The following is a 17049-nucleotide window of genomic DNA, read 5'->3' on the forward strand; positions in this document are numbered from 1 at the left end:
CTCTTTTAGCACATGAACTGAAAACTGTTCAAAGGCAAAGGGAGGAAAAATGACTGTGGTCATGCTGGATGGATAAGAATCCAGAATGTAAAATCCATGTGTCATGGAATACTATATGGCTGTAAAAAAGAATAAGGAAATTCTCCACAGATGGATATGGAGGCATCTTCAGATACGCTGTGAAGTGCAAAATGGCAGATGCTCAAAAGCATATATAGTGTGTGGTCGTCTATGTAAAGGGGCAGAAGAAATGATATATATGCTTGTTTGCATGAAAAAATACTGGAAGGGTAAACAAAAAGCTAATAAATACAGTTATTTTTAGGAACAAATAAGATGGATGGGCAGGGATGGAAGCCAAACTTCTCTACAGCACCTTGTGAATTAGTTTTTAGCTTTCGAATTATGTAAATGTATTTCCTCTTCAAATCAAATCAAGGTGAGGGAAATAATCTGTGGGTGGTTCGCAAGGCGGGCTCTCCACACAGGTGTGTGAATGACAGCGTCTGCCCCTTCTGTGACTGTACCACGAGCTGAACCATATGCAACTGGGCTTTATTAATCAAGGTGGAGGCATTTTTCTCCATTTTTAGGCAAGCCTTCCCAATGTGTAAGTTTCTTTGATTTACACTGTCATTTCAGAATGTTTTACCCTCGTTTACAAATATGACAAGGCCTCCTAAAATGGCCTTCCATTTTTCTGATTCCCTGGTCTCTTGGTTAAATTGTTGGCGTGCAAATCAGTATTTTGCAGCTGCCTGGTTGGGTCGGGGGTGGTGTAGGGCTGGTGGCAGGAGTCTCAGAGGGACTCTCGTGGATGACTCAACAATGAAACAGTCTGTGGCAGTGCCTGGGAGGCTGTGGCTTCCCCCCTGTTGTTGAGGAAGGGCACAGGAGCCGGCGGTCCTGACTCCAAACACCTAGGCTCTCCGGAAGTGAATGGTGGCCCACCCGAGAGACCGGCTGCATCAGTACCACTAAGCAGAGGGGGAGGAGGAAGACCTGGGGCCAGGCCCAACCCAGGGCAGTGACACCCCAGACTGTGTCACACAGGCACATCTTCCCTAAACACCATGGCATCTGAGAAAGCTGCATCTGAAGAGGGAGACTCTCGAGCACTCTAGGGAAAATGTCCCAACGGGCAACGGGAAGAATGAATAACAAGGACCTCATTTATTTTCTGACACTATCTGTTCTCAATGTGATGTGGCATTAAAGTCTTGGGACCTCCAGGGAAATTAAGGTCCAGGCCAGCTGGAAGGAAAGGGGGTCTGAATTTAGTGTGGCTGTTCTCACAGGATACTTAGGAGGGAGAAAAGCGGGGAGACGGTGCTGGGTAGCCACAGCAGCTGTTTTGAATCAGCCGAAATTGCTGCTGGTGCTATAGTGAGTTTCACTTCCTCCTCTTCCCAATGTCCGAGCCTCACCTTGCAGTGGCTAGTCCTGACAGCCTGACCTCTTTCCTACAATGACGGGGCCTAAACAAGTCCCTCGGCAGGAGCTGGGATGATGCAGAACTCTGCTGTGCTATTCCAGCCAGGGTCTCTGCCTGGTGTGCAGTCTAAGCCCACCAATGACTGCTGACCTGTCCGGAGAGTGGTCAGGCCACTCCAGGGGGTGAGTTTCTCCATGGCTCAGTCCACATCTTAAGCAGCAGCTGCAAGCCAGATTAAACTGCACCAATTTACGATTTGTGCCGCTTCCAGTGCCCAAAAATCTTTTGACCCAGGAGCCGCAGGACCTTTGGATCTGATTTCTCAAGCTGACTTTAAATTTGGTACAAGGGAGCCTAGGGCAGAAATGCAGTCTGCAAGGCAGCTGTTGGGGTGGGCCTGGCTTGAACATCACATCTGGCTCCCAAAGGCCCTATCCCTCTTAGCCCACCTGGATAGGTTTTTCCAGGGGACAAGCCCTGGCAGTGCAAGACTCAGAGCTGCTCTCGGGCTTTCTTTGGAAAGGTTCTGGCAGAGCTGGGATGTGGCACAAGGACAAGAAAATAACCTCGTGGTCCCTCTCATGCAGCCAGCCCATAAAAGACCAGGCATACCCAGATAGAGATTAAGCGGTACACGGTCCCCTGTGGGTGGGGGAGAAGGAACAGGAGCAGGTTCCAAATGATGCTCTAGAATGATGTTTGAGGCTCAAGGAAGAGCAAATTTATATGTTTTGTGGGTCTGTCGAGTCACCCAGATTACCACTGAATCGTTGGTACGGGTTGAGCATCCCTAATCTGAAAACCCAAAATCTGAAATGCTCTAAAATCGAGAAATTTCTGAGTGTTGATACAACACAAGTGGAAAATTCCACACCTGACTTCATGTGATGGGCCGCAGTCAAAATGCAGTCAAAACTTTTGTCTCATGAACAAAATTATTTAAAATATTGTATAAAATTGCCTAAATTTAGGCTCTGTGTATAGGTGTATATGAAACAGAAATGGACTTTATGTTTAGACTTGGGTCCAATCCCAGGATATCTCATTATGTTTATGCAAATATTCCCAAATCCAACATACTTCTGGTCCCGGGCATTTTGGGTAAGGGACACTTCACCTGTGTCACCGCTGTGGGGTCTACGCAGGTGGACTCACTCCCCTGTACTTAGGCAAATGTGGAACACACACACAATGAGGTGTGCAGATTTGCTTATAGGCAGAAAGTGCCTCGGGCCCCCGCATGGGGACAGTGGAACCCACCTGCCACCCTATGGGGCCTTGTGCTGGGTGTATGTGTGTTTATATGTGCAACTGATTAGAAAGTGAACTTTGCTTTCAGCAAGGTCTGAAACCCAAAGAGAGAGGGAGACACAGGGAAGCAGAGGGGAAACCTGATGGGGACAGAAACCACCTCATTTTAGTTTCAAATTTTAAGTTCCAAGAGCAAAGGGGGAAATAGATTTGTCCCCCCTGTGAAGAAACACTTGAGAAAGACATTGGAGCAATGCACCTCGGTTGAGTGTTTAAGCTATTTGTGCGAGAAATTTTTCCAACCCAAACCCGATCAGTCTCATCCCATGTCACTTGGTCCCAGGCCCCCACATTCTCCATGACACCATTTCGTCCCCTCTGGCTTTTTATTCTCACCTGTCTCGGGATCGCTGAAGTCTGGCAAAGTAATTGTATTAAGCTGTCGTCTGTCAGCAATGGTTCTATCTAAGAGGCTGCTCCCACGTCCAGAATCACTGCAAAACACAGCTACAAATGTCAGTCACCTGCAAGGTGGGAGGAGGGAAGGAAAGAGAGGCAACCAATACTGACTCCTGAAGGCCAATGAATACCTTCTGTGCATTTTTTACGTTCTTCAGCATCTTTCTTATGAAGGAGGCATCCTGCTTCCTGGCTCGGCCTGGGCTGGGATTCCTTTCAGTGTTCACTATCACAAACAGGGCATAAACCACACCCACAGACCCTGGCTAATTTTGGCCTCTTTTATGTCATTAGAAGACACAAAAATGAAAACTTCAAGCTTCGTTTTCCATCCACCTTACAAGGGGAAACTGATTGGCATTAGCAACCTTAGAAAGTGAAGTCTTAGCAAGTAAGTCCATGAATACGCCATCCATGAAGAATTGTCTTCATGAACCAATGCTCCACACCTGTGCTTCTAAAACCCAGGCTGCATGGGAAAATCACCCAGGACATCTCTAAACAACAGACGCCTAGGTCCCACTGTGGACCGAACAAATCAAAACTCCTGGGCTGATCGACATTTTTCACAGCTCCTCAGATGGTTCTAAGGTGCAGCTGCTGGATTCAAGAACCCCTGACCCCCTTTTCCGAGTGTGATTACAGTCATGCACTCATTCTGGGGTCCCCAGAATGTAGGGGGTCCCCAGAATGTAGGACTTTGTGCTACATCGTGTGGTTAACTTTCCTGCCGGTGTACGAGCCCTGTCTAGTGTTCCTAAGCTGGAGAAAGCTGGCTGATAGGGACACGCAGGGACTGGGAGAGAACATGGCAGGGTTTTGGTGGCAGCCTCCATACCACCACTCCTACAAGCTTCCTGCACTGCCAAGCCCATCTCTACTGAGTCCCCTCTCTAGCTTGTGCCTATAAAACAGGCTTGGCACTGTTCACCCGGTAATGCCACACGGGAAACCACAGTGGGCCTAACTGGGAGAGAAACAGTTAAGGGATCTCATCTAACATGGATTTCTTTTTTAAATTCTAGGAAGCTTGTAGGTAAACACTATTGCTTTTTTTCCTGTATCATGATATCCTATCAAAGCAGCTCCAAAAAGAATCACATCTGTCTCTTGAGGTTTGAATCTTCAATGGTTTTCTTTGAATCTATTTTCTTTTCCAATCTGGGGGCTTTAAGAGTGATGTTTTGTTGTGAAGAAGTTCAGATTCTACAATAAAGGGACACAATTTCCTTCCTTTATGCAGCTGTTGCTAAAGCAGTACAAACAAGATTTGGCATGAAACTTAATACAGTTTACAGGCTGCAATTTCCACGTCCAGCGATTTCTCTAACTACATTACAGAAATCCACAGGAAGCAGAAGAAAACTTCCTTCAGGACAGACTATTTGTCAGCCTATACTTATTACATCATCCCAGACATGTTTTTTGGAAACTGCTCTTTTAATTGTTTCCATAACTGAGACACAATACATGTCTGTGAACAGAAGACAACATAAAAGTACATGCAAATTTTCACTCATCACAACACTGACTGAATATTTCTGGCACGGGTCTGTCCAGGTAGCATTTTTCACATAAATACTACTAAGTACAAATTATCTGAATATTGCAATGGCTCTCCACTTAGGAGCTTTTCCAGAAGATTTATCTCAAAATACGGTGAAACAATGGCATATTATTCACCACCTTGGGGATTCCAAGACACATGATGAGGTATCAGCATTGCAAAGGAAGGATTTGCCTGGGTTTCTGGTGGTCCAAATCTGAGGTTTGTTTCAGACATTCTCATCTTCCAGGCTTCCCATCTCACCACGTTTTGATGATGTCACTAACGAGCCTCCCATCTCACCACGTTTTGGTGCTGTCACTAACGAGGAGGTCACTTTGGGCAAGGCAGCTTTCCCTGTGCCTCACTGACTTCCCTGATCAGGTGAAGATAAGGATTGTTGTCCTACACAGAACTGTGTGAGGATGACATAAGGTCACATAGATGGAGCATTCTGAAGACTTACAACTTCTAGGTACACGCCAGGTGTAATTAAAACCACATGCCTACAACACACATCTGAGGCTAATATGGCCAGCCAATCCCTGCAGCCACCTTATCCCTAGGCTTCCGGTGCAATTGCAGGAGGTATGGGGAAGCTGAGTTAAAATGTTAGAAACCCCAAACAAACCATCATCTGAATTTTGAACCTCACCCCCTGACAATGGCACAGGATCCACGTTCCCTCCACCAGCTGGGAAACAGTGTTCAGTTACATCCTTAGTGTGTCTGCCTTAGCTCCTTTTGAAAACAGTGTGTACGCAACAATCAACTATTCAACATAGAGATGCTTCTGTTTCCACATTCAATGTTTTCTCTCTAAAAATAATTAGGGCTGGGCACAATGGTTCATGCCTGTCATCTCAGCCCTTTGGGAGGCTGAGGCAGGAGGATAGCTTGATCTCAGGAGTTCAAGATCAGCCTGGGCAACATAGCAAGACTTCATCTTTATTAAAAATAAAAAAATAAGCCAGGCTTGGTGGCATGTACCTGTGACCCCAGCTATCTGAGAGGCAAGAGGATGGCTTGAGCCTGGGAGACAGACTGCAGTGAGCTATGATTATGCCACGGCACTCCAGCCTGGGCGACAGAGTGAGACTGTCTCAAAAAAAAAAAAAATTAAAAATAATTAGGTATTTGTGACCGATTGAGAATTTTACTGGATGCTTGAAGCAATTTTTAGTTCTTCATTTACATGGTATAGAGTCTTTACCAATCAAGGTTTACATTTGACTCCTAGAATACAGGACAAGGGGCAAGGAGAGGCCTTGAGCAACCCTGAGTCTCCCTAACTTGCTCACTCTGGCCAGTCTCTCAGGCAAGCTGGAAAGTCACCTTCCTCTCTCCCTCTCGGACACATCTGCTCAGGTTCTGTGAACCACCCATTTCCTCCTCATAGCCCAGTCACCTCACCTCTTCTCTGCCGGGCCCTTAGGCTGCCAGGAGCACTTCCCAAGGAGGGAGGCAGGAAGGGAGAGAAAACCATCCCTTGTGAGTGTTGTAGTAGAGGGATAGGAAACTGGAAGGACCCCAAATCCATGGTATGTAAGCGGGAGATGCCCACATGGGTAGATGCGCACATGCAGGGACTTCTATTCCCTATTATCACTGAATTGTCATGAGAGTTAAAGTTATACTGGCTATTAGAAGCCTCTCTTGGAAATCCTCTGTCTTCCACGGAGGTTAAACACAAGAGGCTTGGTGGCGGTGGGGTGGGCTTGGAGTCAGAACCCTGGAGCTCTTGTCTCAGCTGAGCCTCTTCCCAGCTCCTGGAATAGTGCCTGGCGCACAGTAAATATTGCACCTAAAAGAAGGGCCTCGGCTAGGAAACCAGAGCAGGGGCAGATGGGAGAGGAACTTCTGTTTTTCTTCAGGTCTCTTAGGCCTGGATGATAAGAGTCAAGGTAAGTTCCCAATATCCCGAAGCCTCAATTGTCTCATCAGTAAAATGGGTATGAGATCACATGACCTTGGCCCATTTTATGGAGCTGCTTCAAAGATGGAATGAGGACAAGCTTTATAAAAAGAAAAGCTCCACCCAAATGCTGGTGACTGTAAGGATGAAATGGGATCTCTGACTCCTAACTGAGGTTACAGCAAAAAAATGTGAATGTGGGTATGTGTGTGTTTAAATGCTGTTTGTTAGCAAGTAACTGAAACAGGACTTTGAATCACCTGGAGATGTCACCTCTTGGGTACATGATGGAGATGGGTCTAGTAGCAGTGACAAGAGGGGGAAAGAAGTGGTTAACAATAAAAAATGAAAAGAAACTGGTTGTCAGCTCAAGAGAAGCAGCATGCCTGTGTGGAGAGAGCTTTGATGTTAGGCCTGGGGCTGAATCACTGTTCTGCTACATATTCAATGGGAAAAACTCGGGCAAGTTATTTAGCCACTTTTAGCTTCAATTTTATTTTCTGTAAAATGGAAGTAATGGTAGCTATCTTGCAAGGCTAACGTAGGGATTGAAGATAACACATCAGTGGCTAGTACAGTGCTGGCATGGAGAAGTTTCAATAAACGTGGTTATTACCATCCCTGGCTGAAATGCTGTGAGATTCAGTTCAGGGAGCCTGCTGGGACCTTCTGGTGAGATTCTGGTCAGAATTCACACTGTCTTGAGTGGCTGGGTCAATATGCACAAGGACTGAGGGAGCCTTACACTTCACCCAGAGAGACGAGGCGAAGCATGAGACAGATTTCTATCCTAAATGCAAGCAAAACTGCAGACCGAGAGAAATAGAATCCAGGCTTCTGAAATGACAAACACCTCGCCAAATGTAAGAGAATGCCACCCACCATTTTGCTCACAGCAAGAGACGCATCTCCAACTGCAGGTGGAACACTATTTGCAAGTTTTCCAACGCTCAGTTTAGTGACTAGCTCAGTATAATTTTTTCCCCCTTTAAGCAAAAATCGAGAAGAGGGAACGGGTTGCTGAGAATATGAAGCTAGGGTCTATTCTCAATTTGGCCACTCACTCCCTGCTACTGCCCACGTCTTCCTCATCTCACTGCCCTGGAGGCCTGTGCAGAGCCTGGGGTGGATCTGGAAGGGGGTGGGAAGACTGGGAAACTGGCAGATAGAGCAGGGGGCCCATTACAACCCAGCATGCTCAGAAGCAAGGAAGCCGGGAAGTCAGCACAGACCAGCTCCGGGGAGAAGCCAAATGCTGCCTGCCAAAATGCTTTCTGTTCAGTTTTCATTTTATTTTAAAGAAGGCGTGATTCTTAGGCGCTTATTCATGTGGTTCCACCCTCCTCTAAAACACTGTATGCCCTGATCGCAGCCTCTAGGCTGCTGGAGCCGCTGCGGCCCCACTCCGGAGTGTTGCAAGGTGTGCTGTCCTCTGAAAGACACAGCCCTTCCTTCAGGCTTTATGCTGTTGCCAGGGTCACCTCTTACCGAGCAGGCTGGCCGGGATGACTACATTTACATAATGATAAGGGCTACAGGAGAAACATTTATTTCTATCCCAGAGAAAATCAAGTTAAAAAACCAGACAGGACACTCCTTAATAAGGGCTGCTCAATTCACCACCCCTCCCTCAAGGCTTTGCGGGGAGCTGGAGGGGGAATTCTGAGTGACCAGTGGGGCCTCTACCGCCCACCCCATCCGCCAGTCCCCACCAGACACTGCCTGGAGCCAGGGTCCTCCCCACTCTGGCCCTGAAGGAACCTTCAGGAAACAGAGGAAGTATGGACACAGCCCAGGCATTTGGTTAAGTATTTTTAAAAAGCTTTCCAATTCTGCTATTTTTTTCTCCTCACATTCAATATTCTTGGTTGCTAAGTGGGAGGGAATGTGGGGAGGTGGGAGAGGTGTGGGGAACTGAGGGGAAATTGGCAACACGAAGCTGATGGGTTTATTTTTTCATTTCTAAAGGGGGTACAGGCAAAGGAACGCGCTCCAGCGCCGAGGCAACCTGCCTGGGCAGCATCTCCTGCTAGCTGGTTCGGAGGCAGACTCCCCCAAATCCTGAAGATTTCATAGGCCAGGAGTGGGGGCTTTCGGGGGAGATAAATATGGACAGTTTCTATTTTTGCTTCCAGACTTAGAAATGTAGAATTTTAAAAAAATTAAAATGATCTTTATTTTGAGAACATATCCACAAAAGGGAAGAGGCCAGTCTCATGATTACCTTTCACCAAGTGAAGGGCGGGTGCGCCCAGCAGCACAGCGCCACGCCGCCGTTCCTGTGCTTGGGAAGGGGACTTCCAGCTGGGGGGGAGGTGGGGGCTGGGGCTGCCTGGGGGTGGGCGGGGCAGGAGCTGGACAGCACATGGCTTTCCAGGCAGAGCTCTCTTCCTTCCAGGTGCACTGCCCACAGGGCCTGGGGTCACAGGTCTGTCTATCAGTTTCCAGGGGGTCCATCCCCTTAACAGGGCCCTGACTTTGAACATTTTTTTTTTAAACTGCAGAAACATTTGTAAAACAAAATCTCACAGAGAACCCCATCTCTGTTCTGCTGCCTCCGTAGCCCTCCCTCCCTGCTGGTCTCTGCAGACCACGGCCACCAGCTCACTGCCCGCCTCACCCTTAGTACTCATTTACATTTTAGGTGACATATTTTTAGGCCCCGGACTCTTAAAAGCATGATATCAGCCGCCCAGACACCTTGCTAGGAAGGTAAAAAATACTCTGAGTATAGGAGCAGTTGTGTGAATTCACTTGAATCATTACATCCCTTCTCATCAAATGACTTCCTCCACTTAGTAATCTAGACACATGCAAGGGAAAACTGTGCAAGACTTGGAAATGGGCAAATAGGTGGGTGTCTGTCTGTGGAATGCTGGGGGTTGACCAGCAGACCTTCCCTGGGTTATCTGACTCTAAAGGGCAGGCACCGTTGACTCACTTCCCATTGACTAAGCTACTTTATAGCTCTGTAGGGGTAGAAATTAACCCGCAGAAAACTGATAATAAAGCAAGTGAATTTTGTTTGGGGGAGAGACAACTGATGTCACCCTGTAGTAAAGAACCCCAAACGATATCTTTCATCATCTTATAGGATGTTGTTTTTGTATCTACTTGCAAATCATTTCAGCATTCCTGCCTATGAGTATCTGTTCTTCAAACTCTTCTGTGAATAGGTCTTAACATTTTCCTGGTTCCTGCATTAGTTAATAAGATAAATAAAATCTTTGACATGTGTTTGATAGTTGTATGCATCATGATTTTAACTTTTTCACAGTGATATTTTATGCCAATAGCCACTTCTCTTCTTCGTAGCATGCGGCCTGTTGTCTGTGCAGGTCTTTTAAATATTACTGCAGAAACCCCATCTGGAACACATACGTGACTGGTCTATACATAAATTACCAGAAAGATAAGACTTGTCAAAGGAGTTAGGTAAACGGGTGTTAGAGAGAAACCGGATAGAGATCCATTGTGAACTGAGTCCAGTGGGTCACTACGAAAGCAAAAGAAACCCAGGATCTGGAGGCTTCATCAGCCACCGGGAAAACAGCCCCTTAAACATGGAGTGTGAAGCTCCACTGCTATCATCTGCCACTTGTGGGGGCCTGGAGGTGCACAGGGGTGACAGAGTTAATGCCTGCCTGCTAAATGCCAATCAGAGAAGGCACTAATAGGCAGGGGCCCATGCAAAAGCCACGCAAAACAGGCCCTGCTGGCCTCTTACCTGGGGTTGGTGAGGTTGTAGCAGGATTTCCATATCTGCAGCATGTGCTTACAAGTCAGCAGTGCCTCGTCCGGGCCTCGGCAGAGTGACTGCAACTTCACTTTGGAAAACAGTAGTCTGCAGTGGGGAGACAAAGGGAGAAAACACCACGGCTCAAGCCACAGAGTCCCCATCCCAACAAGACAAGTGGTGGGCTTAGACCCAGAAGCAACTGTACTCATTTCAGAAAGGGAACATCCACATGTGTGGTCCAAGGAAAGCGGGATTCCAGAACTCCTGGCTCAAGATGTTGCTTTGCATAAGTCTCACCACTAACGCAAATGCAAGCACAATGTGACTATTTGTGGTCAGGCTGAAAGCATTAGAGTGGCCAATTTTATTCAGAACACAGGTAATTTATTAAAAGCATGCTTTTTAGAACCAAACCAATTTATTTGTGAAACCTCAAAAACTCATTAAAAGCGAATCTTGGTTTATTTACAGAATTACACAGGAGATATGACTCAGTTGATATAAATATCTACAGATAACCCTCCACAATGATGCTCACCATCCTGTGAGCTTTGAAAGCCTGAACGGAAGTCCCATGAAGAAGGGCAGCCTCTGGCATAGGCCCTCAGCTCCTGTGTCTTCCTATTCCTGCTACTGAGGGCCTAGGGGTTGTTCCGCAATCACCTAGGTCTCTCTTCCGTATTTTTGTTACAATCAACTGCTCCACCCTCCATCTAGACCTTCTGGGCACTAAGCTCAGAATGTTCTCTCTTTCGTGGCCCCTCAGGGTAATGCCATTTCCAGATTCTACTTATGTTTCTCTGCCGACATCAGCCTAGGTGCCTGTAGACATCAGTTCTCCTGGCCCCTGGACTTGTCACCACTATCCTAGTAAAAGTCCCAGTATGAGCCTGGTGTTCTTCCTGTCCCCTGACTTACCCGCTCTCACACATCTTATTATAAAGATCTCCAAAAATCATTCTTTTCCCCAAGACGGAGTCTTGCTCTGTCACCCAGGCTAGAGTGCAGTGGCACGGTCTTGGCTCACTGCAACCTCTGCCTCCTAGGTTCAAGTGATTCTCCTGCCTCAGCCTCCTGAGTAGCTGGGATTACAGGCATCTGCCACCACATCCGGCTAATTTTTGTATTTTTAGTAGAGGTGGGGTTTCACCATGTTGGCCAGGCTGGTCTTGAGCTCCTGACCTCGTGATCCTCCCAAAGTGCTGGGATTATAGGCGTGAGCCACCGCTCCCAGCCCCCAAAAATCATTTTTGTTCCCACCTCAAGAAACTACAATTATCCCTTACTTATACTGTCTGTAATAATAAGTCAAAATTGTGTATCTCATCGTTTAAGGCACTCCACTAACTAGCCACTCTTCTTTCACCATCTCATCCAATTGGACCCTCTACTTCTGCCAATGTAATTCATAGGCCAAATGCTACCTTTCTGGCACAACTCTATGGCTATACAAGCCACGTCCCCAATTTTAGCTTCTACTCATGCACATCTTTCTTTAATTCTTCCCAAACCCAGCCAAAACCCCACTTAAATAAGTAAGTCTTCAAGTTTTACCCCCTTATCTTCTCTACTCAGTATGTGCCATATTAGCTGGCATTTGTTGTTAATAATAAAAAGAAGAAAAAGAGAGGGAGGAGCTCCTGCTGACTGAAGGCATCCTACATGCCAGGCCTTGTGTTTGGCACTTCACACGCTGTCAATGTCCTTAGAAGAAGCTGTCAAGGCAGGTGGTGTCTAACACTCTTCAACAGATATGGAAACTGAAGCTCAAACAACCTTTGGTTGTTTTCTGGATGTGATTTCCTTCCTGAGGACAAGAGCCCTGACATCTCTCTCTGCCTCTCTGTAGCCTCACCTCCAGTTCCAAGAATTGTGCTCTGAGTTTCATGGGCCTTAAATCAGCATTTACTCACCGACTACTTTTTCTATAAAGCAAGGCGTTTTAGAGATTTCAGTTAGAAATCCAGGAGAATTCCTTCACTCTGCATGATGTGATGTCCTCATTCAAAGGTACCTTAGAGGAGGAAAGTCTCTTTTTCATGTGTGAGAGGTGGAATGAAAGTGGTCCTAACCCATCACTGCCCAAGCTCAGGATGGGTTCACACCAAGCGCCCCCAGCAACTCCTCCAAATGGAACACAGGAAGTCCAGGGCGGTGTGGTGCTCCCAGTGGGGCCACGGCTGCGGCCTCCCCATGTCTGAGCTTGCAGAAGCCTGGAATGATGGCCAGGGCTGCGGCCTCCCCATGCCTGGGTTTGCAGAAGCCTGGAATGATGGGACGAGGGCCAGGTAAAGGGAGGGATGTAGTCCCTGATCTACAAGCAGGTGGGCATAAAGAGTGAGGCTAGATGTGAGAATAGGGCTCAGCTTCTGCTCAAAAACATCCCAAGAGGCGGAAATGCTTTGGAAGCCTTACCAAGACTGCCTAAATGGAATGGCAGCCGCTCAGGGTGCCTCTGTGGGGATTTAAAGACACCAGAAGCTGGCTCCTGCTGAAGCCTGCCTGAGTCCAGAACATGATGGGAGTACTTTTCCACCAGAATCTCCCACCAAACTGGGGTCAACTGGGAGAGTAGATTAAGGAAGGAGAAGCTGCCAAACAGGTCACCATTGGGTGGAGACGGTGGTAAGGCATGGTTGCCAAGCAACTGCAGCAAGGGGAGGCCCCATGGAGGACTATGGGGGGTCCAGGAAGCCATGCACGTGCTGCACAGGCTGGAGCTCTCTGGGGGCCACGCCAAGAACTCCCCTCCAATGGCGCCTGCCCCCCAGAGGAGGTGCCTGCCCCACAGCAGGCAGTGGGGTGCCTCTAACAGCAATGAACTGTGTGGTTCCTTTAACTGTACCCAAAGGACAGAATGCCAGAGTGCATCTCTAAGCCTCAGCTTAGGGGAACAGTTTTGAGCAAGCCTTCTTGGCTGGAAAAAGAACTTCTAATTAACATAAAATAACAGCTTTCAAACACTTGACTCAGGATATGGAGTTGAAAAGGTGTGGGCTTGGATTTCAGAGAACCAGACAGGAAGAACAATGGTAGAGTGGCTGAGCACAAACGATGGAAAAAAGCACTTGGAAGACCTCTCAAGAGGAACAGCATGAGAGAGGCTGGCAGAGAAAAGGAGCCAGGGACACAGCAGGGACAAAGAGGAAAGCCTGGCAGCTGCTGCCTAGGTACGGCCGGGATGATGAGGCAGAGGCCACATGGGTTTGGCCGGGATGATGGGCAGAGGCCACATGGGTTTGGCCGGGATGATGGGCAAAGGCCACGCGGATTCGGCTGGGACGATAGGCAGAGGCCACGTGGGTATGGTTTGGATGATGGGCAGAAGCCACGCAGGTAGGCCATGTGGGTACAGCTGGAATGTTGGAGAGAGGCCACGCGGGTACAGCCGAAATGATGGGCAGAGGCCATGCGGGTACAGCCGGAATGGTGGGCAGAGGCCACGCGGGTACAGCCGGGACAATGGGCAGAAGTCACGCAGGTTCGGCCGGGACAATGGGCAGAAGTCACGCAGGTACAGCCAGGACAATGGGCAGAAGCCACGTGGGTATGGCCGGGATGATGGGCAGAAGCCACGTGGGTACAGCCAGGACAATGGGCAGAAGCCACGTGGGTATGGCCAGGATGATGGGCAGAAGCCACGTGGGTGTGGCTGGGATGATGGGCAGAAGCCACGTGGGTACGGCCGGGACAAGTGGCAGAAGCCATGCGGGTATGGCTGGAATGATAGGCAGAAGCCACGCAGGTTCAGCTGGGACAATGGGCAGAAGCCACACAATTGTAGGCAGTACAATGGGCAGAAACACCTGCCCCGCCCGTTGCCAACACTCCCTGGGATGCCCAAGGGAAAGAAGGAACAGAGTGTGCCGCCTTTCCATCATTTCCCCAAACCTCAGCTTGTTTACAAGATACAAAACAATACTGAAAACAAGCAGTGATGCTCGTCATCCTATTTGCTGAACCTGCTTACACACTACAAGACTGTTCAAAAACATCTGGCTGGGTGTATGTTACGTTAGCACAGAAAGGAAGAGTACGCAAACAATGATCAGCATTCGTTTGCTACAGCTGATACCCAAAGATATAGATTCAATGTGCTGAGGAAACCCTGAGGCAAAAAGAAAGTTACAGAAAAACTTGGGAAAAGTTAACATTTAATCCATTTCAATATGTCTAACTGTCAACATGATGAAGAGGGCAGGGGAGACGCAGGTGAGACTGTGAGCTAGCCACACAAAGTTCACGATTCTAATTTTTTTTTTTTTTTTTTTTTTGAGACAGAGTCCCACTCTGTTGCCCAGGCTGGAGTGCAGTGGTGTGATCTTGGCCCACTGTTAACCTCTGCCTCCCGGGTTCAAGCAATTCTCCTGCCTCAGCCTCCCAAATAGCTGGGACCACAGGCACATGCCACCACACTTGGCCAATTTTTGTATTTTTAGTAAAGACAGGGTTTCACCATCTTGGGCAGGCTGGCCTTGAACTCCTGACCTCAAGTGATCCATCTGCCTCGGCCTCCCGAAGTGCTGGAATTACAGGCGTGAGCCACCGTGCCCAGCCATGAATCTAATTTAAAAAATTTATATATTAGCCGGGCATGGTGGCTTAAGCCTGTAATCCCAGCACTTTGGTTGCTGAGGCGGGTGGATCGCTCAAGCTCACAAGTTCAAGACCAGCCTGGGCAACATGGTGAAACCCTGTCTCTACAAAAAAATATAAAAATTAACCAGTCGTAGTAGCATGCACCTGTAATCCCAGCTACTCGGGAGGCTGAGGTGGAAGGATTGCTTGAGTCCTAGAGGTCAAGGCTGCAGTGAGCTGAGATCATGCCACTACACCACTCTAGCCTGGGTGAAAGAGTGAGACCCTGCCCCTACTTCCCCCCAAAAGAATTATTTTGTTCACAGACTCATTAAAAACTTACAGAAAATTAATGAAGAAAAGAAGAACCTTGCTAAAATACCAATCTGACTCCATTACTGATGACCCAAATCTAGCATTTCATACAATGCCTTTGTGGTCGGGCTCCTGTCCACCCACATGCTTAGCTACCAAAAGATTTGTCCATTGCCCATCACCTACGCCCCCACTCGAGCCGTGGTCAGCTTCCCCCACGTGTCACTCTCCTCCATGACCCTGGGTGTTTGCACATGCTGTTCCCTCTGTTTGGAATACTCTTTCCATCCATTTCTGCCTTTTAAGCATCTACTCCTCCTTCAAGATTCAGGTCAAATAGCAACCCCTCACTGAAGCCAGCCTTAAGTAATAGGAGTTAAACCTTCCAAATGGAAACATAATTATAAAAAACACGAGAGCTCACAACTGTGAAATCATAAGCTACAAGCCAGGAAACTTCTGCTTTGAAGACAAGCAAAATAATAACAATAATAACAGCAGCTGCCAGACACTTTAAATATTTAATTCCAGATTCTTAACGACAACCCTGCAAATGAGGCTGAGTTAAGTAATTTGCCCAAATTAACACCACTAGTGATTGGTAGGATGGAAATTTAAACCCAAATCCATGTGAATAAGAAACAGAGAAGGATGACTGAAAATCCCACCATACTACTGGCACTAATGAAGGTACAGGACATTTTCTCATCCATTGCCAAATATTTAAAACTCCAAAATGTGCAAAGCTCTGTGCTGGCTATGTTGAATACAAAGTGGTATAAAATATAGTCCCTTGCTTACAAAAAATTTACAATCCAATTGGAGAAAAAGATTTGACCACTACTATTGGGCAGGATTTCTAGTTTTGGGCCAGATGATGGCCCTGAAACTGGAGTAGGGCTACAGGTGAGCAGGCGTTTGGGTTACCAGGGTGTTGCTCCTGGGATCTTTCATACATAGTTCTTTAAAGAACAATCACATTTGCCTGGGCGCAGTGGCTCACGCCTGTCGTCCCAGCACCTTGGGAGGCCAAGGCAGGCAGATCACTTGAGGTCAGGCGTTTGAGACCATCCTGACCAACGTGGTGAAACCCCGTTTCTACTAAGAATACAAAAATTAGCCAGATGTAGTGGCACACATCTGTACTACCAGCTACTCAGGAGGCTGAGACAGGAGAATTGTTTGGAGCCAGGAGGTGGAGGTTGCAGTGAGCCAAGATGGCACCACTGCACTCCAGCCTGAGCGACAGAGACAGACTCTGTCTCAAACAACAAAACAAAAACAAAACAAAACAAAACCCATGAGTGTGCCTGTGTGCATGTGCGTGTGTGTGCGTGTGCATATGTGTGTGTGTGCGCGCGTGCGTGTGTGCGCGTGTGTGTGTTTTGTGACTTGTCTTTCATCTAAAAGTCTGGTGCATATAAAATCTAGTTTTTTGAAGGACCTCGTTAATCAAAGTTTTACTTTTCATTAAAACAAATAGAAATACTATTTTACTGTACTTCCGGAATATTTTAAGAATCTCAAGATAACTCTTGAAATAACAACTATGTTTGCCTAGAGCAGGGCTTAGAAAGAAGACACTCTGGGGCACGCGGCATCGTGACTTTCCATTGTTCACCTCAGGAAATGAGTCAAAGCGGCACTTGTCAGGGCCAGGCTCAGTGTCTCATGCCATTCCCCGGGAAGACCTCGCTGACTCCCTGGAAACTGCCCCCAACCACTGGACACGCACCTCTAGTAGCTCACACCCTAGTTTAGTTTTAGCCTTGGTCCCACCCCAATGAGTCCCAGACTTGGGCAGGGGCCAA

At 47.5% G+C, this 17049-nt stretch overlaps 1 protein-coding gene across 10 annotated transcripts in view; it reads right to left on the reverse strand.

The window, feature by feature from the left end:
* TTC7B (tetratricopeptide repeat domain 7B) overlaps window positions 1–17049 on the reverse strand; it is a 292264-nt gene that overhangs the window by 80067 nt on the left and 195148 nt on the right. For all 10 annotated transcript variants that reach the window (XM_063651994.1, XM_063651990.1, XM_063651993.1 and 7 more), the window contains 2 exons: window positions 10334–10450; window positions 3083–3180 (listed from right to left, as the gene is read on the reverse strand). In XM_063651994.1, the coding sequence (XP_063508064.1) occupies window positions 3083–3180; window positions 10334–10450 (215 nt within the window). The remainder of the gene's footprint in view (window positions 1–3082; window positions 3181–10333; window positions 10451–17049) is intronic.

The sequence above is a fragment of the Pongo pygmaeus genome, chromosome 15 (genome assembly GCF_028885625.2).
Source record: "Pongo pygmaeus isolate AG05252 chromosome 15, NHGRI_mPonPyg2-v2.0_pri, whole genome shotgun sequence".
Taxonomy (NCBI): Eukaryota; Metazoa; Chordata; class Mammalia; order Primates; family Hominidae; genus Pongo; species Pongo pygmaeus.